Consider the following 21,578-nt stretch of genomic DNA (forward strand, 5'->3'; position numbering starts at 1 on the left):
GACCTAAACAGTAGCGTGTAGAGACGTGCAGGGCCTTGATTTCAACTGACGGTGGTGCGGGGATCGATGAATTTGCTTTAGTAACGTGACAGGGACGTATGGCATCATAGAATTGACCCCATCAATAACAAAGTGATATATCTTGTGTGAATGGAAGATTTATTAATGATTTCTCAGTACTTTTTTTTTTTAATGTCTATCGACTCAAATGGATTCAAGTTCTTGCCCTCATGACATTAAACAACAAAAAAATGGAAATCTCAAAAATTATGTCTGCCACAATGAAAATGCAAAACATGCCTTCCATAAATCTTATGCATGCGCCCCACCGCATGCAATACTGTACTAGCACAAACGTCCATGCATGCAACAACACAAGGATAGCAAATAAATATTTTATAGCTAATAATTATCGAGCCAATTGCATGCATGTCACATCAGCATTCATTTCGATATAATATAAAACAAATATCTCCAAGATTCATACCATGTGGTTTTGGGTTAACTATTGATTAGTGGACACATATGAAATATTATCACTCCACGTATGAGACAGAGAGAGAGGGATCGAGATCAATTGCCTTGGAGGAGAAATTAAAAAAATTGTAAGGACTTGAAATTATTGAAGTTAAATAATTACATGATCTAATTAAAAATTGATAGATGGAAGAAAATCATGTCTATCAGCATGCAATACTATACCAGCACAAACGTCCATGCATGCAACAGCACAAGGATAACAAATAAATATTTTATAGCCAATAATTATCGAGCCAATTGCATGCATGTCACATCAGCATTCCCTTCGATATAATATAAAACAAATATCTCCAAGATTCGTACCATGCATGCAATACTGAACCAGCACAAACGTCCATGCATGCAACAACACAAGGATAGCAAATAAATATTTTATAACTAATAATTATCGAGCCAATTACATGCATGTCACATCAGCATTCCCTTCGATATAATATAAAACAAATATCTCCAAGATTCGTACAATATAGTTTTGGGTTAACTATTGATTAGTGGACACATATGAAATATTATCACTCCACGTATGAGACAGAGAGAGAGGGATCAAGATCAATTGCCTTGGAGGAGAAATTAAAAAAATTGTAAGGACTTGAAATTATTGAAGTTAAATAATTACATGATCTAATTAAAAATTGATAGATGGAAGAAAATCATGTCTATCAGCATGCAATACTATACTAGCACAAACGTCCGTGCATGCAACAACACAAGGATAGCAAATAAATATTTTATAGCCAATAATTACCGAGCCAATTGCATGCATGTCACATCAGCATTCCCTTCGATATAATATAAAACAAATATCTCCAAGATTCATACCATGTGGTTTTGGGTTAACTATTGATTAGTGGACACATATGAAATATTATCACTCCACGTATGAGATAGAGAGAGAGGGATCGAGATCAATTGCCTTGGAGGAGAAATTAAAAAAATTGTAAGGACTTGAAATTATTGAAGTTAAATAATTACATGATCTAATTAAAAATTGATAGATGGAAGAAAATCATGTCTATCAGCATGCAATACTATACTAGCACAAACGTCCGTGCATGCAACAACACAAGGATAGCAAATAAATATTTTATAGCCAATAATTACCGAGCCAATTGCATGCATGTCACATCAGCATTCCCTTCGATATAATATAAAACAAATATCTCCAAGATTCATACCATGTGGTTTTGGGTTAACTATTGATTAGTGGACACATATGAAATATTATCACTCCACGTATGAGATAGAGAGAGAGGGATCGAGATCAATTGCCTTGGAGGAGAAATTAAAAAAATTGTAAGGACTTGAAATTATTGAAGTTAAATAATTACATTATCTAATTAAAAATTGATAGATGGAAAAAAATCATGTCTATCATTGTCCACGATCAACGAACTTGATCGTGGAAGCCCTGCCGTCCTCCGACTGAGCCAAAAGTCGGTCAATTCCCTTGGCGATCTCGTTCCCTTCACCAACAAAGTATTTTCCAGAAGAAACTCTTTTTATTTTATTTTATTCTATTTTTCAGGTCTCTCGTGAACAACTGTGTTAAAATAAATATGCAAAGGTTATATACAAAAAGATGCGATTAAACAAAAGGAAGGTTGTTGGAGAGGTTTGTTTTGTGGGTGATTGATTATGTATGTCGTGGGACCAGGCTCTTTTCCATGCATGCTAGCTTTGTTTATTTTATTTTATTTTATTTTTATGAATCTTCATGGATAGCAAAAGATCATCATATAGATATAGGTCATGTGTTGACATATATAAATGATGAATAATCAGAGGAAATTTAAAAGGTTTGTGTGTCGGCAGCTTGGATTTTTAGCTTTGTTAAATGCATCAATTCAGGTAGAGAAAAAATGATCTATTCTGGAGGGAGACATTATAACACCTGGGCCCAAAGATATACATATATATATTAAGCGAGTGCACCAGCTGGTTCTTTATAGTCCAATCAAATCATCATCATGATAAGTACCTAATACACAAATTAGTGGCATGCAGTCTGATATGGATTGAGAAATTAGCTCAATTTGTTTGACATTTTGGCCTCTGAATTAATCAAGTAGTATGCTCTTGGGCTAGCTGCTGCTGCTATATATATATATATGTTTTTTTCACCCTTTTATTTACCTAACCAAAGAAAAGACATTATTCAATAATCTTACAGAGCTTGTCTTGTCATGAAGGCGCACGACTTTATATACACATATATTATTGATGTCCACTCCTTTCACTTTATCACCCAATTATTGTCATGGAAGTTTGCAAATAATTACTGCACATGGGTTTGATCATCCGGTAATTTCGATGTACATTTTTTACTTGTTTCAACTTTTTATTTATGAAAGCATGACATAAGAGTGACTCCATCCATGAATTAATATTGTAATGCATGAAATCGTAATTCGTAAAAGGATGACAGATTTTTTATTTTATTTTTTACATTTTTAGATAATTTAAGTAAGATATCTTATTCCCTAAAAGCCGGAGAAAATATTATTACTGTTAGAGAACAGATCTGTGAAATATTTTAGAGATCAAGAGAGAGGCTTTTAAAAATATTTATTTTATCTAAATAAAGCAAAATTATTGTTCTTGCTCGAGCCCTTTAATTGCTTGTCTTTCAGACAAAAATATTGAATTTAATATGCTAAGGTGGATGGAAAGTTTATATCGACAGGGGTCCAATCACTGATGATTTTAACAATTTTGATAACACATTGTCTAAAAAGTGGCTTTAGTCATGTCCAACAAATGGACTTCTTTTATTCATCACTCTCAATACTGTTATGTTAAAAATTATAAATTATGCAATGAACTCCATTTTTTTATGTTTTATTTTAAAAGTTTTAAAAATTGTAACGATTAAATAATATCATTAGATAAAAAACTTAAAGCTAAAAGATATTTTAATTATATTTAAATATTAAAATGAGATAAGATAAAATGAATCAAAAAATTATAATATTTTGCTAAAAATAGAGGTTGACAGTTTTATCCTAACACTCTTTTTTTGTCATTTTATTAAGATATAAGTTTTTTTAAAATTGCCTACTACTTAATTAATTAAATTAAATTTAAATTAAATTATGTCAGCTTAAAAAGTTTACAGCAATAATACTTGCTAGAAATGATTGATTGAAATAAAAAAAAAGCAGGTTATGTACAGATGGATGACACATTGAATTATGGAAGCTTGAGGCAGCTTTGAGATCACAATTGGATTACTTGCCTTTTAGTGCACGTCACCTTTTTCCTGGGGCCTCTCTCTTATATTTAGCAATTTAATTTTACAAGTTGTACTTACGATGTGGCCGGTGCGAATATTTATCAATCGTTTTACTTACTTTGTTGCAAGTTGCTAAAACTTTGTTCCGATGTGCTTGCCAATATTTTAACGTTTTCTATCCATTCATTTGATTTTATTTATAATTATTTTTTATTTTTTAAATCATAAACTTTAGTCGAATCAAAATGTTTAGACAGATCGAAAACGATTGAAAAAAGCAAATACTACTTTAATTATAATGATTACCATCATTTTCCTATATTCAAATTTTGCCTAGCTTTTAATAAATATTATTAAAAATCTAAATATACATATTTTAATGCCAAGTGACAAGTCAATTATTGACAAATTAACACCGCGTATGGTTGATGGATTAATATTCTTTTTACTTTGAGTTAGAATTTTGGATGATAATTTAATGGAGAGACATTTATAAAAAAAGTAATGACATTCTTGACTTATGATTCAACACTTACCTACACAAGTAAAATTAAATCTATGTCATAGATTTAAATAAAGAGTCTTTATATAAAACTTCTTTATCTCAATCAATTATAAAAAAAAATTAATAATAAAAAAACTGCATGTGTATTGTCATCTTCCACTAAATTTTATCTTTTGTAATAAAAACAATAGTGTCAAGTAATTGGGCAGATATCATATAAATATGATTAAAGATATATAGTAATAGATTATAACTTTCGATATATTAAAACTTAATTCAATAATTTATTTCAAGAAGTCGATGTCTAATGTCAACAACTAAGTTAATTTATATTATATAGATATATATATATATATATATAATATAAATCCAACTAATGGATCAAGAAGATTGAACTCAATCAGACAGATAAGATATCACACAGATCTCGAGCACAGGCATATCAATAATGCAAAAGTGGAAGTCTCTGAAGATTTTAGAGGAAAGACGTGGAAACTGTAGAGGCTGACATCGAGATATGTACTGGTTTGTGTCTATGTCATAGATTTAAATAAATAGTCTTTATATAAAACTTCTTTATCTCAATCAATTATAACAATATTAATAATAAAAACACTGCATGTGTATTGCTATCTTCTACTAAATTTATCTTCTGTAATAAAAACAATGGTGTTAAGTAATTGGGCAGACATCATACAAATATGACTAAAGGTATACAGTAATAAATTATAACTTTTGATATATTAAAACTTGATATATTAAAACTTAATTCAATAATTTAAAATGCATGGGTGTGTGCCAGCTATTGATGCTGTCTGTCATCAAATAAAATAAAATAAATGAGAAGATGCGATTAGACTCGGCGACCGAACAAAGCATCTTCACATGGTATCAACTCCAGAATAGTTTTGCGCCTTACGGTGCGCAATTATTGAGCAAAAAGTTGTATCAGAAAAGATTGAATACGATTTTATATATAAAAATATTAATGATTTTTAGAGCTAATTAATATAAAAGTATATATTTTTCTTGCATAACATGAATAATAATTAATAATGAATTGAGTTGATCATGATCAGTTTATTCCAATCTCCAACCAGCACATTTCCTAATCGAATGGGGTCCACTCAATTATTCGAACCCATCTTATAAAAAAGTATCAGTTGCTATTCACGTGTTGGGAAAGAATCCAAAATTGATTGACGTGTTGAATTGAAGATTGCAAAAAATTAATGAAAACCGTTTAGTTATTTTTCTGTCGACTTCTCTCTTATTTTCTTTCTTTAATTTAGAAGTTTAAGCACACTTTTTATTTTTTATTTTTTGCAATCTTTAATCAATCATAATTAATGTTTTTATATTTTTTTTGTTAAGACTAAATACCAATACTGTAATTGAATGATTAATTAATAATGAACGAGTAGTTTAATGTATTAAATATGATGTTATATCATGTTGATGGTGTTGCGAGTAGAGTAGTTAATCTAGGGATCTAACGGGTCGAAGACATACTTAGTCGAGCATCCAAACAAGTCATAATTCACCAAAAAATAAAATCGAAAACCGCTTTAAGGACACCTGGTTTTCATTTGGTGGGAGAGAATCCACTTCTCAGCACAAATACATTGCATGTGGGTTTTCCTTGTGTGTATTATCATGTACACAAACCTCCCACATTCATCTCACGAAATAAAACTGTTCTCCATTGACCCACCCTGACTCCTATCATTTCGCTCCTCACCTTCTCTTTCCTCTCACTTATTTTCTCTACTTTTTTTTGCCCTATCTCATAGAATTTGTATGTAGGTTTCTGTTTTTGTTGATAAAGCTCAGTATGAAGAGATTTTGGCCGTTGTCTTCTTTGGTTTTCTCTTTTTTGCTCTGTTTGAAGGGTTTTCTGATGGAAAACGGTGCGGATTCGACCTCCCGGGATTTTTTCAGCTGTACCCATGTCTAACATCTTCGGTTTCAGTGGTAAACTCTCGATTGCTTTAGAAAAACATAAATGATATACTTTAAGTGTTCTTCTAAATAACATAATTAGTAAAGAATTCATCAAAATTAAGCCGTTAACCACACACACTCTCTCTCTCTCTCTCTCTCTCTCTCTCTCTCTCTCTCTCTCTCTCTCTCTCTCTCTCTCTCTCTTTTTAACAAGAGCGGTGGCCCTCTGTTTTAGACCAAACAACTCTGATCCGTAAGATTTTTACAGGTCTTCTGTAGCTGTCAGGCGCCGCATAGCTATGACACTACATTGCTCTTCTGTAGTTGTTAGGCGCCGCAACTATGATACTACATTGCTCTTCTGTAACTGTCAGGCGCCGCAGCTATGATACTACATCACTCTTGTCTCTTGTAGAGAAATGCTTTACGAGATATAATTCGTCATAATTTTCTCTATAAAGAATTATTCAGTTCATCTTCTTTCGCATCTCATCTTCTTCACTTTTCTGAAATTAGTCTGCATTCTTACTCTGTAATCTCTTTCTGCTTTCTCACTTTGCAATGGCTCAGCAATCTTCTCATTACCAATATATGAGATATTCTGCACCTCATTCACCAGTTGTTTCTGCTTCTTCCGTAAGTGCTATAATGCAATCCAATAATGATCTAACTAATAAGTCAGATAATGAAATTATCTACGAGCTTGTGAGTCTCAGTACCCGATACTTATCAACCCTCGTCGCATATTCTCAGCAACTACAATCTAGGACTGGTGGGGTTGACAAACTCTACGAGAATATTTCTATCATTCAGCGGCTTCTTATGGAGTCCAACATGAAGATAGAAGCACTAAAGCGAGAGAATAGAGATTTAAAATCTTTGCTTAACTCTTCTTTTCGAGTGGCTACTCCTTTAGATAGGAAAGACATGCAGATTTTTGAAGAGTAAGAGCGTTTAAAGATTGAGACAAAGAGCCTAAAATTTCTATAATTTTGCTTTGTGATACTAAAATAATACTTCACAAATATTCATATTTGTGTTTCTATCTTCTGGTAGATGTTTTATGTGCTCTATTTTATTTCTTTCAGGGATTTTCATATATATGACATGATCCAATGACTCATATAAATATGCATTTAATCATGCATATCTAAACTCTCGGTAATCTTCAAGTTAATAAAAACCTCAAGGAGTTCTACTGGTCTAAGACTAACTTACTTCTTTATAATCGCAACAATCAGTCCTCTTCCTAGGTGGTACTTCGATAACTGACCAGTTAATAACTTAAACTTGAGACTTTCTCTTTTATGATTATCATAACTCTTCTATCCATCATGAGTTATCAATTATTCTAATTCTAAATGATTTGTTCCTAATGTTCACATAAATCCTCAAGACCAAGATTTTACTCCCCATATAATAGTCTCTAAAAGAAGATCAATCTGTAATTTCTATAATTTTGCTTCGAGATAATAAAATAATACTTTACAAATATTCATATTTGTGTTTCTTTTTTCTGTTAGATCTTCTATGTGTTTCATTTTATTTCTCCTTTAATAATGCACACTTTCTTACAAAACCGTAATATGAATCTGAAATACTAATTGTATTTAAGAGATGATATTTTAGATCTAATAATTTCATTCATTTTCCCCATGAATGTTCTCTAAATCTCAATTGAAGCTTCTCATTTTACAAATTTTTTAGTTATAGTTCACTTGTAAAATCTTTGCTTGTTAATTAGAAAAATTTCAATGGATCAAGATATCAACAATCATGACAGTCTTGCTGCTCTCCTTCTAAACAGGTTGATTCACATGAATAACCTCAGTTGCTTCAGTATACTGAATGAGATGTACTTATTTCTTCTGTTCTTTATTTTAGGGCATTTCATAAATTTGAATTTGACAATGTACGAAAACTTGCTGCTGAGCTTTGTGGTCGCATTCACCCTCAAGTATCAACAACTATACCCAACCTTGTTATTAGTGCATCTTATTTGGCTCATGTTTGAGACTGTTTGATTATTTGATTATGTTCCTGTTAGAAAAAAATTGTAATTTCAATTTCTCCAAATTTGTATCAGTTTTAACTTATTTGTCTTTGACTTAATACTTTAGTATTAATGTTTTTATATTTTTTTTGTTAAGACTAAATACCAATACTGTAATTGAATGATTGATTAATAATTAACGGGTAGTGGTGGCTTTGGTTTGAGATCTTTGTTGGTCAATACACACAGGTAGGGTTATAATAAAGTATAAGATTTTGAATTAGTTGTTGGACGCTACAACTAATTTGTCTTTGACTTAATACTTTAGTAATAGAAAGTAATTATTACTATCATTATTATCTTTTCATGCATTTTATTTATTTAAGCATTGGTCTTTATTTTAGAAAATTTTGATAATTTTCTGGTAATATTGTATCTAATGAACATATATTTTTCCTTCTCACTAGAGAAATGTGCCTTGCACGTTGAGTGCCAACTAGTATATATATATATATATTTACTAAACAAGAGTGTCAGACATTATGACAAGTCAAAAGCCAAAAGTGTTTTGCAAGGAATTGGAGTCTTGCACACGGAAATGGAAGATTAGATTACAAAAATAAAATTTTATCCTTCATTCTTTATCTTATTTGCAAAAGTGCCACTATTTTAATGTTTATGTTAATTTTGGACCGGAATTTCTATTCTAGCTAGAATACTAGAATCCGGCCAAAATTGATCGAAACTGGCCAGAACGGCTGGTATTTTGTCTGGTACGAAATATAGCACTCTAGCATTTCAATCTCTATACCGGAATGACAAATTTCGATTGGAACTGAATGGTTTTCAAAACTATGCTTCAGATTCTTTAGGCATAATCCTTAGAGACGGAGACAAAGAGTAAGAGAGAGAGAGAGAGAGAGACAAAGGGAAGAATGAGAGGGAGTTGGGAGAGTGCAGAGAGTAAGAGAGAGGAAACGAAAAAGAACGGTACGGGAGAGAAAGAGAAATGGGAGATGAGTGTTATAGGCAGCACGAAGGATGGATAGTGGAGCACTGAGGGTGATTGGTGGGAGAAGGAAGAAACAGCACTGCTAGGGTTTGAAGGTGTCGAAGGATTCTGTTGAGTAATGGAAGAAAAATGATCAGGTGATGTGAAGAGCTAGTCCATGAGGTTGGGTTGGGCTTTAGAGTTCATAAGCCTGTTAAGTAAATAAAAGGGGGCCTATCCTTATAAGTACAATTTATTTTCCAGCATAAATTAGTTAGTGTAGTAGTATGTGTTGCATGCTTTCTATTAGCTGTTGTTTAAGTGGGTACAATCACTTTTAAGCTTTGTATCTCAACAATGAGTTTTGCTACATACAAATAAAGTCATATATTAATCTACGTATCAATACTAATTCTTTTATATTTAAAATTTAAATTAGTATTATTTTTAATAAAATTTACTTTTTGACCAATTACAATAAATTGGTGTACATATTAGTGCATAATTGTGCTTGCAACTAGACTTTTTCTTCAAGAATATATCATTTCAGATGTCAAACCGTTATCACAAATTTCATTATAAAAATAAACTGTAAAAATAAATTCCATTATAAATTTCATAAAAAAATAAATTATAAGATATTCATTTTTTTTAAATATATATTATGCCATGATTAATATTGTAGTTTTATAGGTATATCATGTTTGTCTAATATTTTACAACCATCAACAAATTTAACGAAAAAATTTCAAATATTAACATTTCTATATTATCGATAATGATCGTACAGAGGACTTTTACATGCCAATTACATGTAGATATACCAATCACATCACAACAGTAAAAAAATTTTATAATTCACTTTATATTATTTAAATCTTATAGTTCAGATATTAAAAATCTATTTACCACTCTAAAACAAAAAACAGAAGCCAAAAAAAAAAAAATTCATGATGTTTGTGCAAGGGGATATGTGCCTTGCACATGACACATTATTCACTAGTGTGTGTATACATGTATGTATATATATATATATATATATATATATATATATATATATAATTGTGTTGTTAGAGTGATACCAAGAGATGAGGAAGAAAGGTCACCATTTTCGCCGAGAAAAGCTACGCTTAAGCCCTCTGTTCCGCCCACACCACACACCGCCCCATATGGATTTTAATTTTTTTTTTTCTGTACAATAAATTCACTTTAGCATTCAACTTTCCGTATGCCTCATTGAATCCAGTTTGACTTTCCTGTCCTGTCCGTGAAGATTTTATTTTCTTTTTTTTTGTTTCTTTCCTGTACGTTTCACGTTCGCGTCTTGGGTTTTCACTTTCAAAACTTGAAATTCCCTCCAACTTATGCGAAGATTAGTCCCTTCCGATCGTCTCCTCTCCTCCGAGTTCCCAACTGAACAAGAAATGCAATCAAAGTGCTGGAATTGATTTCAACACTCTCCATTTTATAGCATCTGCAAGGTAATCTATTTTAAGAGTTGGGTATTTGATCTGGGATGGGATTTAGAATGGAGATTTATGGGATGGATTTTTCAATGTGCTTATAGTTTATAGTTTGGCTTCTGCAACCCTATTTTTCTTCTATGGAAAAAATTTTACTTTTCAAGTTATTGTCATATTTAGAAATAAATATAGTAGACCACTGATAATGAGAAAGGCTTTGGATTGAGCTGAGAACTGGTTTTGAGTTGAGAAGCTTGCAATATATGTGGTTCACTAATCTGTGAAAATTAGCATGTGGTTATGTAAAGATTGGGTAATTTGTTTGTCCTCGCGTGGAGAACAGCTTGGATCCTGTATTGTTGGAAGTTAATGTAGGGAGATGTTATCAACAGATGAGACTTTGCTCTTCTTTTTTAGATTTATTAGTCCTTTTTTTTTTTTGTTAGTTTAGGTTCAGGCTTTGCATTAGTTTGACTAGAAGTGGAGACTGCAGATGTCTCTCTATGTTGCTGCTAGGTAGGCAGATCACAATTTAAGATGCTCCAGTCTCTCAGACCCCTTAGTTGGGTCATCCATTCGTTTTCTTTTAAACGGAGAAATGTCAAACAAGTAATTGACTTCAGATCTATGTGGAGTCAACTCTCCTTCCATTTTCTATATTGCAATTTTAGTTTAAAGTGCATGCAACCGAACTAGGTGTTGCTTTGAAATTGTTATAGTTAAAGGTAGACTGCAAATATAGAAAATAATTTTTTTTTTTTCAAATGTTGATGGCTAGATTTGGTAAAATATTTGCAGAATTTGATATTTAAAACTTGAGAGACAAGAGACGATCGTTTCTTAATTAATTCACCGAAGGGATTGTATCATTTTCAATAACGTGATGGACAAAGAAGAAGATAAAAGCAAAGCTGTGCCTTCTACACCAATTCCACCGACTCAGATATGATACGTTGGTAATTCAACAAAGGAAGGTGTCTTGATTTGAACTAGTTACTGTAATTTATATATATATATATATATATTGTATTGTATTGTATTTTAGGGATATTATGGTCCAAGAAATGCCTATTGCCCGCCATTTATGATGCATCCAAATGTATATATGAATTCATATACATACACATGGGGTGGCCAAGTACGTTGGTTCCTAAACTTTCGTGCATTTCTCGATGTGTTAATTGTTACGTATTCTAACATTGAGCTTGATTGCAGTCCCCACCAATGCCACCATTTCCAACAACATTGATCTACCCTTCATCGAGTAATGCGTATGAGTCATGCCGTGTTGAACAAACAAGCCAGGTACGTACATAGCTTTGTAAATTAAAAAAAAAAAAATTCCTTAAGTTATCTATTATCCATTTTAACATTGTGTCTAATTACAGCCGCCACCAATGCCACCGCTTCCAACAACGTTCATCTACCCTTTATCGAGTAATGCGGATGAGTCAGGCCGTGTTGAACAAACAAGCCAGGTACGTACATAGCTTTGTAAAGTTTCAAATAATTTTTCCTAAGTTGGCTATTACCCGTTTTAACATTGTGTCTGATTACAGCCGCCACCAATGCCACCGCTTCCAAAAGGATTCATCTATCCTCCGTCGACTACTGCGAAAGAGTAGAGACAAGTAGGAGATTTCTAACCTTGTATTTTTCTTCCTTACGTGCATTGATACATATTCTAACATTGCTCCTGATTGCAGTCCCCACCAATGCCACCTTTTCCAACACCGTTCATCTATCCTCCGTCGACTAATGCGGACGAGTCTGCCCATCTTCAACAAGTGATCCAAGTAGGCATTTTTCAAACCTTGTATTTTTCTTCCTTACGTGCATTGTTACTTATTTTTTATATTGTTCCTGGTTCCTGATTGCAGCCCCCACCAATGCCACCTTTTTCAACAGCGTTCATCTATCCACCGTCGACTAATGCGGACAAGTCTGGCCGTCTTCAACAAGCAATCAAAGTAATAATTTTCCTAAACTTCTATTTTTTTTCCGTACGTGCATTGTTACATATTCTAACACTGTGCCTGCTTGTAGCCCCCACCAATGCCACCTATGCTAACTAATTTCATATGTCCACCGTCGAGTATCGGGGCGGAGGAGTCGGGACATGCTCAACGAAGGAGCCAGGTACAAATTTCTACTTTAACCTTTTATTTTTTTTATTGGGTGTTACCCGTTTTAATATGAGTTTATGATTACAGCCCCCACCTATGCCAACTATTTCAACAACGTTCATCTGCCCTCCGTTAAGTAATTCAGAGGAGTTGGGGCATGTTCAACAAGCGAGTTAGGTGCAGTAATTTTGCCCTTTTTTTTTATTTACGTTTTAACCCATTCTTTTGCCTTACGTGCATCGTTACATGTTCTAACATCATACGGTACTAAAGCGCCCATCAACTTCATGACCTCTATCGAGTACCAAAGAACAATTGAGAAGCACCGGAGACGAATTGAGAAGCATCGGAAATGATTCAAGTAATGCGGAGACTGCAAGTAATGTTGGAGGTACATTAGTTTCTTGACGTGGCTTTGTACTTTCATATAAATATCGTATTACTTGGAGGGTAATATAAATTTTTACATATCCTAACTGAACATTTTCTTTTTCAAATACATCATTAGACGTAGAGACAGAAGCCGAGGATACAAATATAGAAAACTCTGATAAAGACCAAGTTGAGGAGGAGCTCAAACCTGGTATGGAGTTTGCCACTGATAATGAGCTAATGGCATATTATAAGCGATATACTAAGCAAGAAGGTTTTGGTGTGATAATATAAAGGACGAAGAGAGAGGCAGATGGAAGGATAAAGTATTTGACGATTGGGTGTGCGTGAGGTGGCAAGTACCAACCGCGGGATAATAATATGTCAAGGCCCCGACCAACGATTAAAACAGATTGTAAAGCAAAGATCAATGCTCACTTGGTGAAGGGTACTTGGGTGGTGACCACTATAGAGAATGCTCATAATCATAGTACTGTTAGCCCACAAAAGTCTAGATTCTTTAGGTCGCACAAGTATTTAGACGAATACAGTCAGAGAATGCTTGACTTGAACGACAGAGCAGGTATTCGAATGAACAAGAATTTCGGGGCACTTGTTGTTGATGCGGGTGGGTTCGAGAATCTTGATTTTCAAGAAAAAGACTGTCGAAATTTTATTGATAAAACCAGATAATTAAGATTGGGTAAAGGAGGTGGCGAAACACTTACTGAGTACTTCAAGAGAATGAGGTTGCAGAATAATGGTTTTGTCTATGTGATTGATGTGGATGAGGAGTTGAGACTAAGAAATGTGTTCTGGGCTGACGCACGTAGTAGAGCAGCATATGAGTATTTCAGAGATGTTATCACCTTCGATACGACATACCTAACAAATAGATACGGTATGCTGTTTGCACCATTTGTTGGTGCAAATCATCATGGGCAGTCTATTTTGTTAGGGGCGGGGTTAATTTCAAGCGAGAATACGAGTACTTTTGTGTGGTTGTTTCGAGCATGGTTGGAGTGCATGGATGGTCGGGCTCCAAAAGCGATTATTACAGATTAAGATCGAGCAATGAAGGCTGCTATTGCATTGGTATTCCCAGACACTCGTCATAGATATTGTTTATGGCATATAATGCAAAAACTGCCTGAAAATTTGGGATCACACGCTGCCTTCAACGCAGGGTTGAAGACCTCTATCCAGAGTGCCCTGTATGATTCACAGACATGCGAAGAATTTGAGAATAAGTGGTGCCAACTTATTCAGAAGTATGATCTTGGTGATAATCCATGGCTGCAAGGGTTGTACAATGAGAGGGCATTCTGGGTACCGGTATACCTTAAAGGAGTATTTTGAGTTGGCATGAGCACAACAAAGAGGTCTGAAAGCATGAATGCTTTCTTTGATGGGTTTGTGCATTCTGGTACGACGTTGAAAGAATTTGTCGATCAATTTGACAATGCGCTCAGGAAGAAAGTGGAGGTCAAGACAACAACTTATTTCAATTCTGCAAACCAAACTATCCCATGTTCATCCGCATTCCGCATTGAGAAGCAATTTCAAGCTGTGTATACGAATGCAAAATTTAAGGAGGTCCAACGAGAGGTGTGGGGAATGATTTTATGTAACTGCATACTTATAAGTAAGGATGGTTGCATTTCCACCTATGATGTTTTGGATGAAATTACCACTGATGATGACAATGTCAAGAGTGTGAAGTACACAGTTTACTTTAACGAGGAGGAAGTTGATGTTAAATGCACATGTGCGTTATTTGAGATGAGGGGGATTCTCTGTAGGCATGCATTGAACGTTTTCCAGATGAGTAAGATTCATGCGTTGTCAGATAAGTACATCTTGGATCACTGGAGGAAGGACTTAAAGAGGAGATATACGGTTGTAAAAAGTAGCTATGACGACTTGCGGCAGAATGCGGACTCACGGCGATATGAGTTCGTGGTTAAACGATGTCTGAAATTAGCAACTCGTGTATGCCCAAGCAATGACCATGTTGATGCATTCATGTGCCACTTGGATGAGTTTGAGGTTAAATTTAAAGGATTAACACTTGAGTCCGGTTCAAGTAAGTTAAAAGAGACTGCAGCCCCTACTAAGGATAAGAAAATCTTAAGCCCACACGTTGTTCGAGGGAAAAAGAGGCCTCCAACGAAAAGGAAGGTTCCGCCTTTGGAGAAGGCTGCAACAAAGCCAAAGAAGAAACCGGTAAGCGATTTTATATATATGGTAATTACTTTAACGAGTACATGTATATTTGTTTCTAATGAATAATACATTTTTTGGATGAAATTTATTTAGACTTGTAGGAAAATATTCGATGAAGCATCACATGATTCAGATGTATCAGAAGCTCCAACAACTGATCAGGTAATACATTTACACAAGGATGATGCGAAGCAATTTTTAGGTTCTCAGTGATTTACCAATTTTTTTGTGGTGGGTTTTTATTTATCGCCGCCACCAATTTTTTTAGGTACACAGTGGAAGCAAGGATGATTTTGTTATTCTAACACAGTGCAGTACATTCACAAACCCAACGCCATCGGAAAATGAGAAGAACTGATGTCGTAGCTACTACCAAGTATTTATTTGTATTATGGGGGTATTAATGTAATTTGACATTTTTTGAGAGTTGTGGAGGAGTTGATGTAATTTTGGGAGTATATTGGGCTGTAATGTTAGGGGTTGGGGGTATTGATGTCATTTGATATGAATTTTGTATGATTCAAATATATGTCGCCTTTTATTTTGGACATTTCTACATTGTAAGATTAGAGAGAAAATTCAGGTATTAATGATAGTGGTATTTGTTTTCTTGATTTACCATATAATTTTGGGCTCTATGTCATATCAAGTTGTAATTTAAGCGATTATTTGGTTAATTTATGGAAAATATCAGATTGGTACTTACATATATGGTTATTTGGTACAATTCACCTTTTAAAAATTTTCAAATATCAAGTCATGTTCAACATCCAGGAACCATCAATTTTCATTCAGGAAGCATCCATTTTCATTACCAAAAGTTTACAACTACTAGCCCATAAAATACATTGGGTCATGTTCAAAATACAGAACGTTATGTTAAATGTCAACTATCCATTTACAGCTAACTTCCACCAAATACATTTATGGGTCAAGCCAACCAGAAATGATTACAATCAATAACACCCAATACATACACAAAAAGATGCGTGCACATCTATTCTCTACGATCTGCTTCCCAATTTTCTCCTCTTGCTTGTAAAGAACATTCTCTTTTTCTTCAAGTTTATCTTCTTTTTTCTGAACTTCATACTCGTGCAACAATACATCGTCCTCCTTTTTTCTCACTGCATTCTCTCTTGAGCGAATTTTATCCTCGACTAGTTGAAGTATATCTGCCCATATGAAGAATTGGCACTTTGCTTCTCCTTACAGTGCAGTACAAAAGTTATAATTGACAGATGTAAGTAAAGTAACTACTTGGAGTTCAATACAAAACATAATCAGAATGTCGATGTTTTACCGTGTTGTATTTTAGGCATGCATAAAATTTTCTCCCAGGATTTTTGTTAGTTCGGGAGGTCTTCAATGGGGCTTTCAAGCCACACCAACATGTTGGTGATTCCAAAAAATCATCGACTATACATGATGATGTGCTCGATGCCATAGGTTATCTAACTCAAACAGTCAAAAAAATTGTTAAACCAGTTCATCCATGTAAGTACAAGTTACCATAATGTGATGTTCCAACAAGCTGTGTAAATGTGATGTTAAATGACTACAAAAATTATATGTCGTTTTGACTCATGCATATGTTCACTGTCTACTACAAGCCAAGGTGTGTAATTTTTTCATTACCTTCCTATCATTGGGTGCTATTTTCTTCTATACCACATATACCTACCTAGAAAATAAATATCTTAAAACCACATGTAGAAACACATTGGAATTGATTCCATAATATGTCAATGAGTTTATCTGGTCTTTCCGAGCTAAGGTTAAAAGTAGTGTTGAATATGAGTTTCTTAAATGTTACAATACTCTGAAAGTTTTCTGCAACCTGCAGTGTGGACTAGGGGATGCTTTTCGGTGCAGTACATGCCCTTAAAAGGGTCTTCCACCATTCAAACTGGGCGAGAAGGTACTCCATGAAATTCATAAGCACACCCCCTCCGTTCCCTCAATTTTAGGGATGTATTTAATTGAGAAACAAGCATTATATACTTCTTGTCTCTTTAGATACAATCAAACAATCTTGGATAGGGTTTTTTATTGCATTTCTTGTTCCTGGCAGTGGTTCTATCATTCTTTAATTGCCCAAAAACTCTAGATGTTGTGATGCTGTCTCTTGTTTGGTTTTGAACTCTTGGATGGTTTAAGTCTAGAGTAGAAAAATACATGGCAGAAGCTTCATTCAACAACCAAATCAAACTATACACAACCAATGCAATCCACAACTTTCAACAACAAAATCAGGGGTAAAATCCAACTTTCAAGAGTATAATTTAACAACCTCACAAACCATATCTATATAACCTTAAAAAAAATAAATTACCTAGTCTGACCCACGTGAACAAAAATACATAACAAACCCAACACCAGTGATAAAATACAAGCAAGAAAATGATAACATAGGCCGTCGAGTATGAACAAATCTAACACAAATCCAGAGTGAGAAAGGGATTACCTTACCGTCGTGGAGTGGAGTGGAAGATCTTGCACCGGAGGAGAATGGGTTTTGGAGGAGAGGAGGAAAATGGGTTTCGGAGGAGAGAAGGAGAATGGGTTTCGGAGGAGTACAAAATGGAGGAAACTTTTAGTTGGTTTCAAAGGAGAGGAGAGGAGAGGAGGGTTTCAGTTGGGAGTTCGGATGAGAGAATACGATCCATTTCAGGTGGGTTTCAATACAGTACAAAATGGCGTAAAATAGAGAGTGCTGAAATCAATTCCAGCACTTTGATTGCATTTCTTGTTCAATTGGAAGATCGGAGAAGAGGAGACGATCGGAAGGGACTGATCTTCGCATAAGTTGGAGGAAATTTCAAATTCTAAAAGTGGGTTTCGAATGTGAAACGTACAAGAAAGAAACAAAAAGAAGAAAATAAAATCTTCATGGATGGGATAGGAAAGTCAAACTGAATTCAATGAGGCATACGGAAAGTTGAATGCTAAAGTGAATTTACTGTACAAAAAAAAAATTAAAATCCACATGGAACGGTATGTGGTGTGGGCGGAACAGAGGGCTTAAGCGCACTTTTCTCTTTTCATGCCAATCCTGATAATACCTAACTCTACCTACAAAATTCATGATGTTTGACCCGAAAGTGTAGGACTGTGAATCTGCTTCCACCTCATTTGCCTCCAACAAATCAAAAAAGATTCTTGCATTCTTTCTTCACTTCGCCATTGATTATTGCACTGTAGTTGGCAAATAGGATCCGTATTTTTGTTAACAATTCAAGCTATTAATGTTCTTTATCATCTATTTTTTTATTATCTTTTTATTATTATTATATAATATGATATTAGATTATTAAAAATTATTTATTATATTTTACTTATAAATTTATTATTTTTATTTTTTAATATTATTTATTATAATAGTAAAAAACAAAAATATAAATATTAAAAAATAAAGAAATTTTATCCTCCACGTTAGCACTTACAATAACTTTACTCTCTTACGTGCCCAACACATTGTATCAAATATAATTGTTTCAACAAAAATACAAAAATAAAAATATTTATTTAACCATTAAACACGCTAATAATAATTTAAAAAAAAAACCCTTCTATTTATCCATTAAACATAGTAACTAGTATTAAAGATATTTATATTTTTTTGTTTTTTAATATTTATAATAAATAATACATTTATATAGAAACACATAAATAACATAGCAAATGAAATGACATCAATGATCTCTTTAAATTTATTTTTATTAAAATTGCAATGACATTCTCTACATGGTTGGATCTTGCTTGCCAACAATACAATGCTGGCAGTTAAAGTCTTTAACAGGAGATGTCCTGCTAGTTTGTAAGTGGAGGCAAGCCCGGATCGTAATTACCCATCACTAGAAGGTCAAATATTGCGGCATTTATTTGATTTTAGAGTTTGCACTTTTGGACTTTGGAAACTTTTCCTTTGTACAGACGATGTAACTGGTTGTAGGTAAAAGCAAGACGTGTATTCGGTCGATGAAAGTCAACAAGAAAAAAATTAGTTTTTTTTTTTGTTTTTTTTAAAGGGAAAAAATTTCAATTTAAACATAAATTTGGATAGTTTTATAAATTTGAAATACAAGAGACACCGACATAGGAAAGTATAAAACGAATCTTACACCGACATATATAAAACGACACCGACATATATATAAAACGAATATATATATATATTCTATATATTGGATGAATTTTAAATATAATGTTAAATATTTAAGAAAATAGCCCAAAAATGGACCAAAATCTCCTACAATTTGGTTTTTACCAACAAAAATATATTTTATAATTTTAAGAGATGTGGACTTGAGACTTCCCTATATTTAATATATAAATTTATATTGATAAATGGCATTTAATGTTGGAAAGTCTAGTTTAATTAGTTTTATTTATTTTTTTAAATAATTTTGAGATATTTGACGTGAAATTGAATATTAAAAAAAAATATTATAATTATAAAGAGATTATATAAAAATAATCTTATAAATTAATATGATTTGATATGAATTATCAAATTATAAAATTATTTTTTTATAAAATAAATTTAAAAAATTAAATTAAAGAGAAACTCTACTTGAAACGGGGCTAGGGAACCTAGCGTAACCGAGCACTATTTTTATGAATTTTTATTTTTTTACATTTTCCTCTTCATTTCGTTCCCTCTCTCTATTAATTTTTTTCTGCCCTTTTCTTCCTCTCATTCTCCCTCTAGATTTCACTCTTTCTCCCCTCCCTCCCCTCCAAAAGCATAGAGGTACTTCATTCGTCTTCTCCAAGATTCTTACTCTCCCTCCCTTAGTTTGATTTCCCACTGAAGACGAAGACGCACCTCTCCCTCCCTTCCTCTGCCTCAAACCAGTTTTCTGAGTATGAACGAACCTAGAAGATGAAGGAATAAAGAAATGAAAAGTACCAAATTGTGATTCTGAGTTGCATTGTCAGAAATGGAGGGAGAATGTCTTCATGTGTATTTTTCGAAACCAGAGAAAGAATATCTTTGTATGTATTTTTCGAAATCAGAGAGTGATCGTGGTCGTCGTTGTGGAATGGGAGGAGTTGCACGTATACCATAACATTTAGCTTTGTACATCATCTGCAGCAAGTTGGAAGACCCACTCGATTTACTCCAAAACAATTGCTACCGAGAGTAAATTTGTGAGCTTTGGCGGTAAAGAAATAATGGGTGCCACTGCACACCATCACCTGCAAAACAACAAAAATGATCCTTGCTTTTAGCAACCGAAACAGAGCTTGGCTTTCTCGAATTTACCTTAGCCACTGCCTCACATCGTACCCACCACAGTGATCACCTCCGCAAGCTTCCTCCACCACACTGCTCACCCACCTTGCACCATCTACCACCAACATACACTAATCGTAAATTATAATACTAATACTATAAGTAATACTATACTAATTTATACCATAACTTTTATAATATGTTAATATATTAATATATACTAGTATTATATATTATAGTTAATAGTTATATATTAAATAGTATAATAATATATTGATACTAAATATATATAGTTATAGACTTATAATGGATTCGTAATATATAGACTTTACTAACAGTCTATAACTAATCATAAATTCATAATAACTAAATCATTATAAGTTTATAACTATATATATTTAGTATCAATATATTATTATACTATTTAATGTATAACTATTAACTATAATATATAGTACTAGTATATATTAATATATTAACATATTATAAGAGTTATGGTATAAATTATAATATATCATATATGTATAAATTTATAATATATTAGTATAGATAACTTAATATGTAATATGTTAGTATTAAATCACTATAACTATATAGAGTATTAGTAATATAGTATTTAATATAACTACATAGAGTATTAGTAATAAGAGTATTACTATTATTTAATATAGTATGACATAGAGTATTAATAAATGTGTGGTATTTGAAGAGATATAGTAATACTAGTATATTACATGTAGTATTACTATTATTACATATAGTTATTAGTTATAGTATTAGTACTAGTGTATTATTAGTTATAGCAAATAAGTTAATAACTATTACTAATTTACTATATACTAATAGACTAATAGTATTAGCATATTATTAATATATATAATAGTATACTATATATATATTAAATATATAACAATATAATTACATAAGTATTAAATAAAATGTCA

General features: G+C 32.9%; 1 protein-coding gene and 1 long non-coding RNA gene across 2 annotated transcripts; one reads left to right on the forward strand and one right to left on the reverse strand.

Moving 5' to 3' along the window:
- The first annotated feature begins 14,531 nt into the window (after nucleotides 1-14,531).
- On the forward strand, nucleotides 14,532-15,605 carry LOC122304949 (protein FAR-RED ELONGATED HYPOCOTYL 3-like). The gene is made up of 2 exons (XM_043117209.1): nucleotides 14,532-15,392; nucleotides 15,486-15,605. The coding sequence occupies exons 1-2, from the start codon at nucleotides 14,532-14,534 to the stop codon at nucleotides 15,603-15,605; spliced, it is 981 nt and encodes a 326-aa protein (XP_042973143.1).
- Nucleotides 15,606-16,161: 556 nt separating this feature from the next.
- On the reverse strand, nucleotides 16,162-18,291 carry LOC122305255. The gene is made up of 2 exons (XR_006241061.1): nucleotides 17,860-18,291; nucleotides 16,162-16,846 (listed from the first exon to the last, which is right to left on the reverse strand). It is a non-coding gene; the product is annotated as an uncharacterized LOC122305255 (long non-coding RNA).
- Between the last annotated feature and the right edge of the window lie 3,287 nt (nucleotides 18,292-21,578).

This window comes from Carya illinoinensis, chromosome 3 (genome assembly GCF_018687715.1).
Source record: "Carya illinoinensis cultivar Pawnee chromosome 3, C.illinoinensisPawnee_v1, whole genome shotgun sequence".
In the NCBI taxonomy this organism is placed as follows: domain Eukaryota; kingdom Viridiplantae; phylum Streptophyta; class Magnoliopsida; order Fagales; family Juglandaceae; genus Carya; species Carya illinoinensis.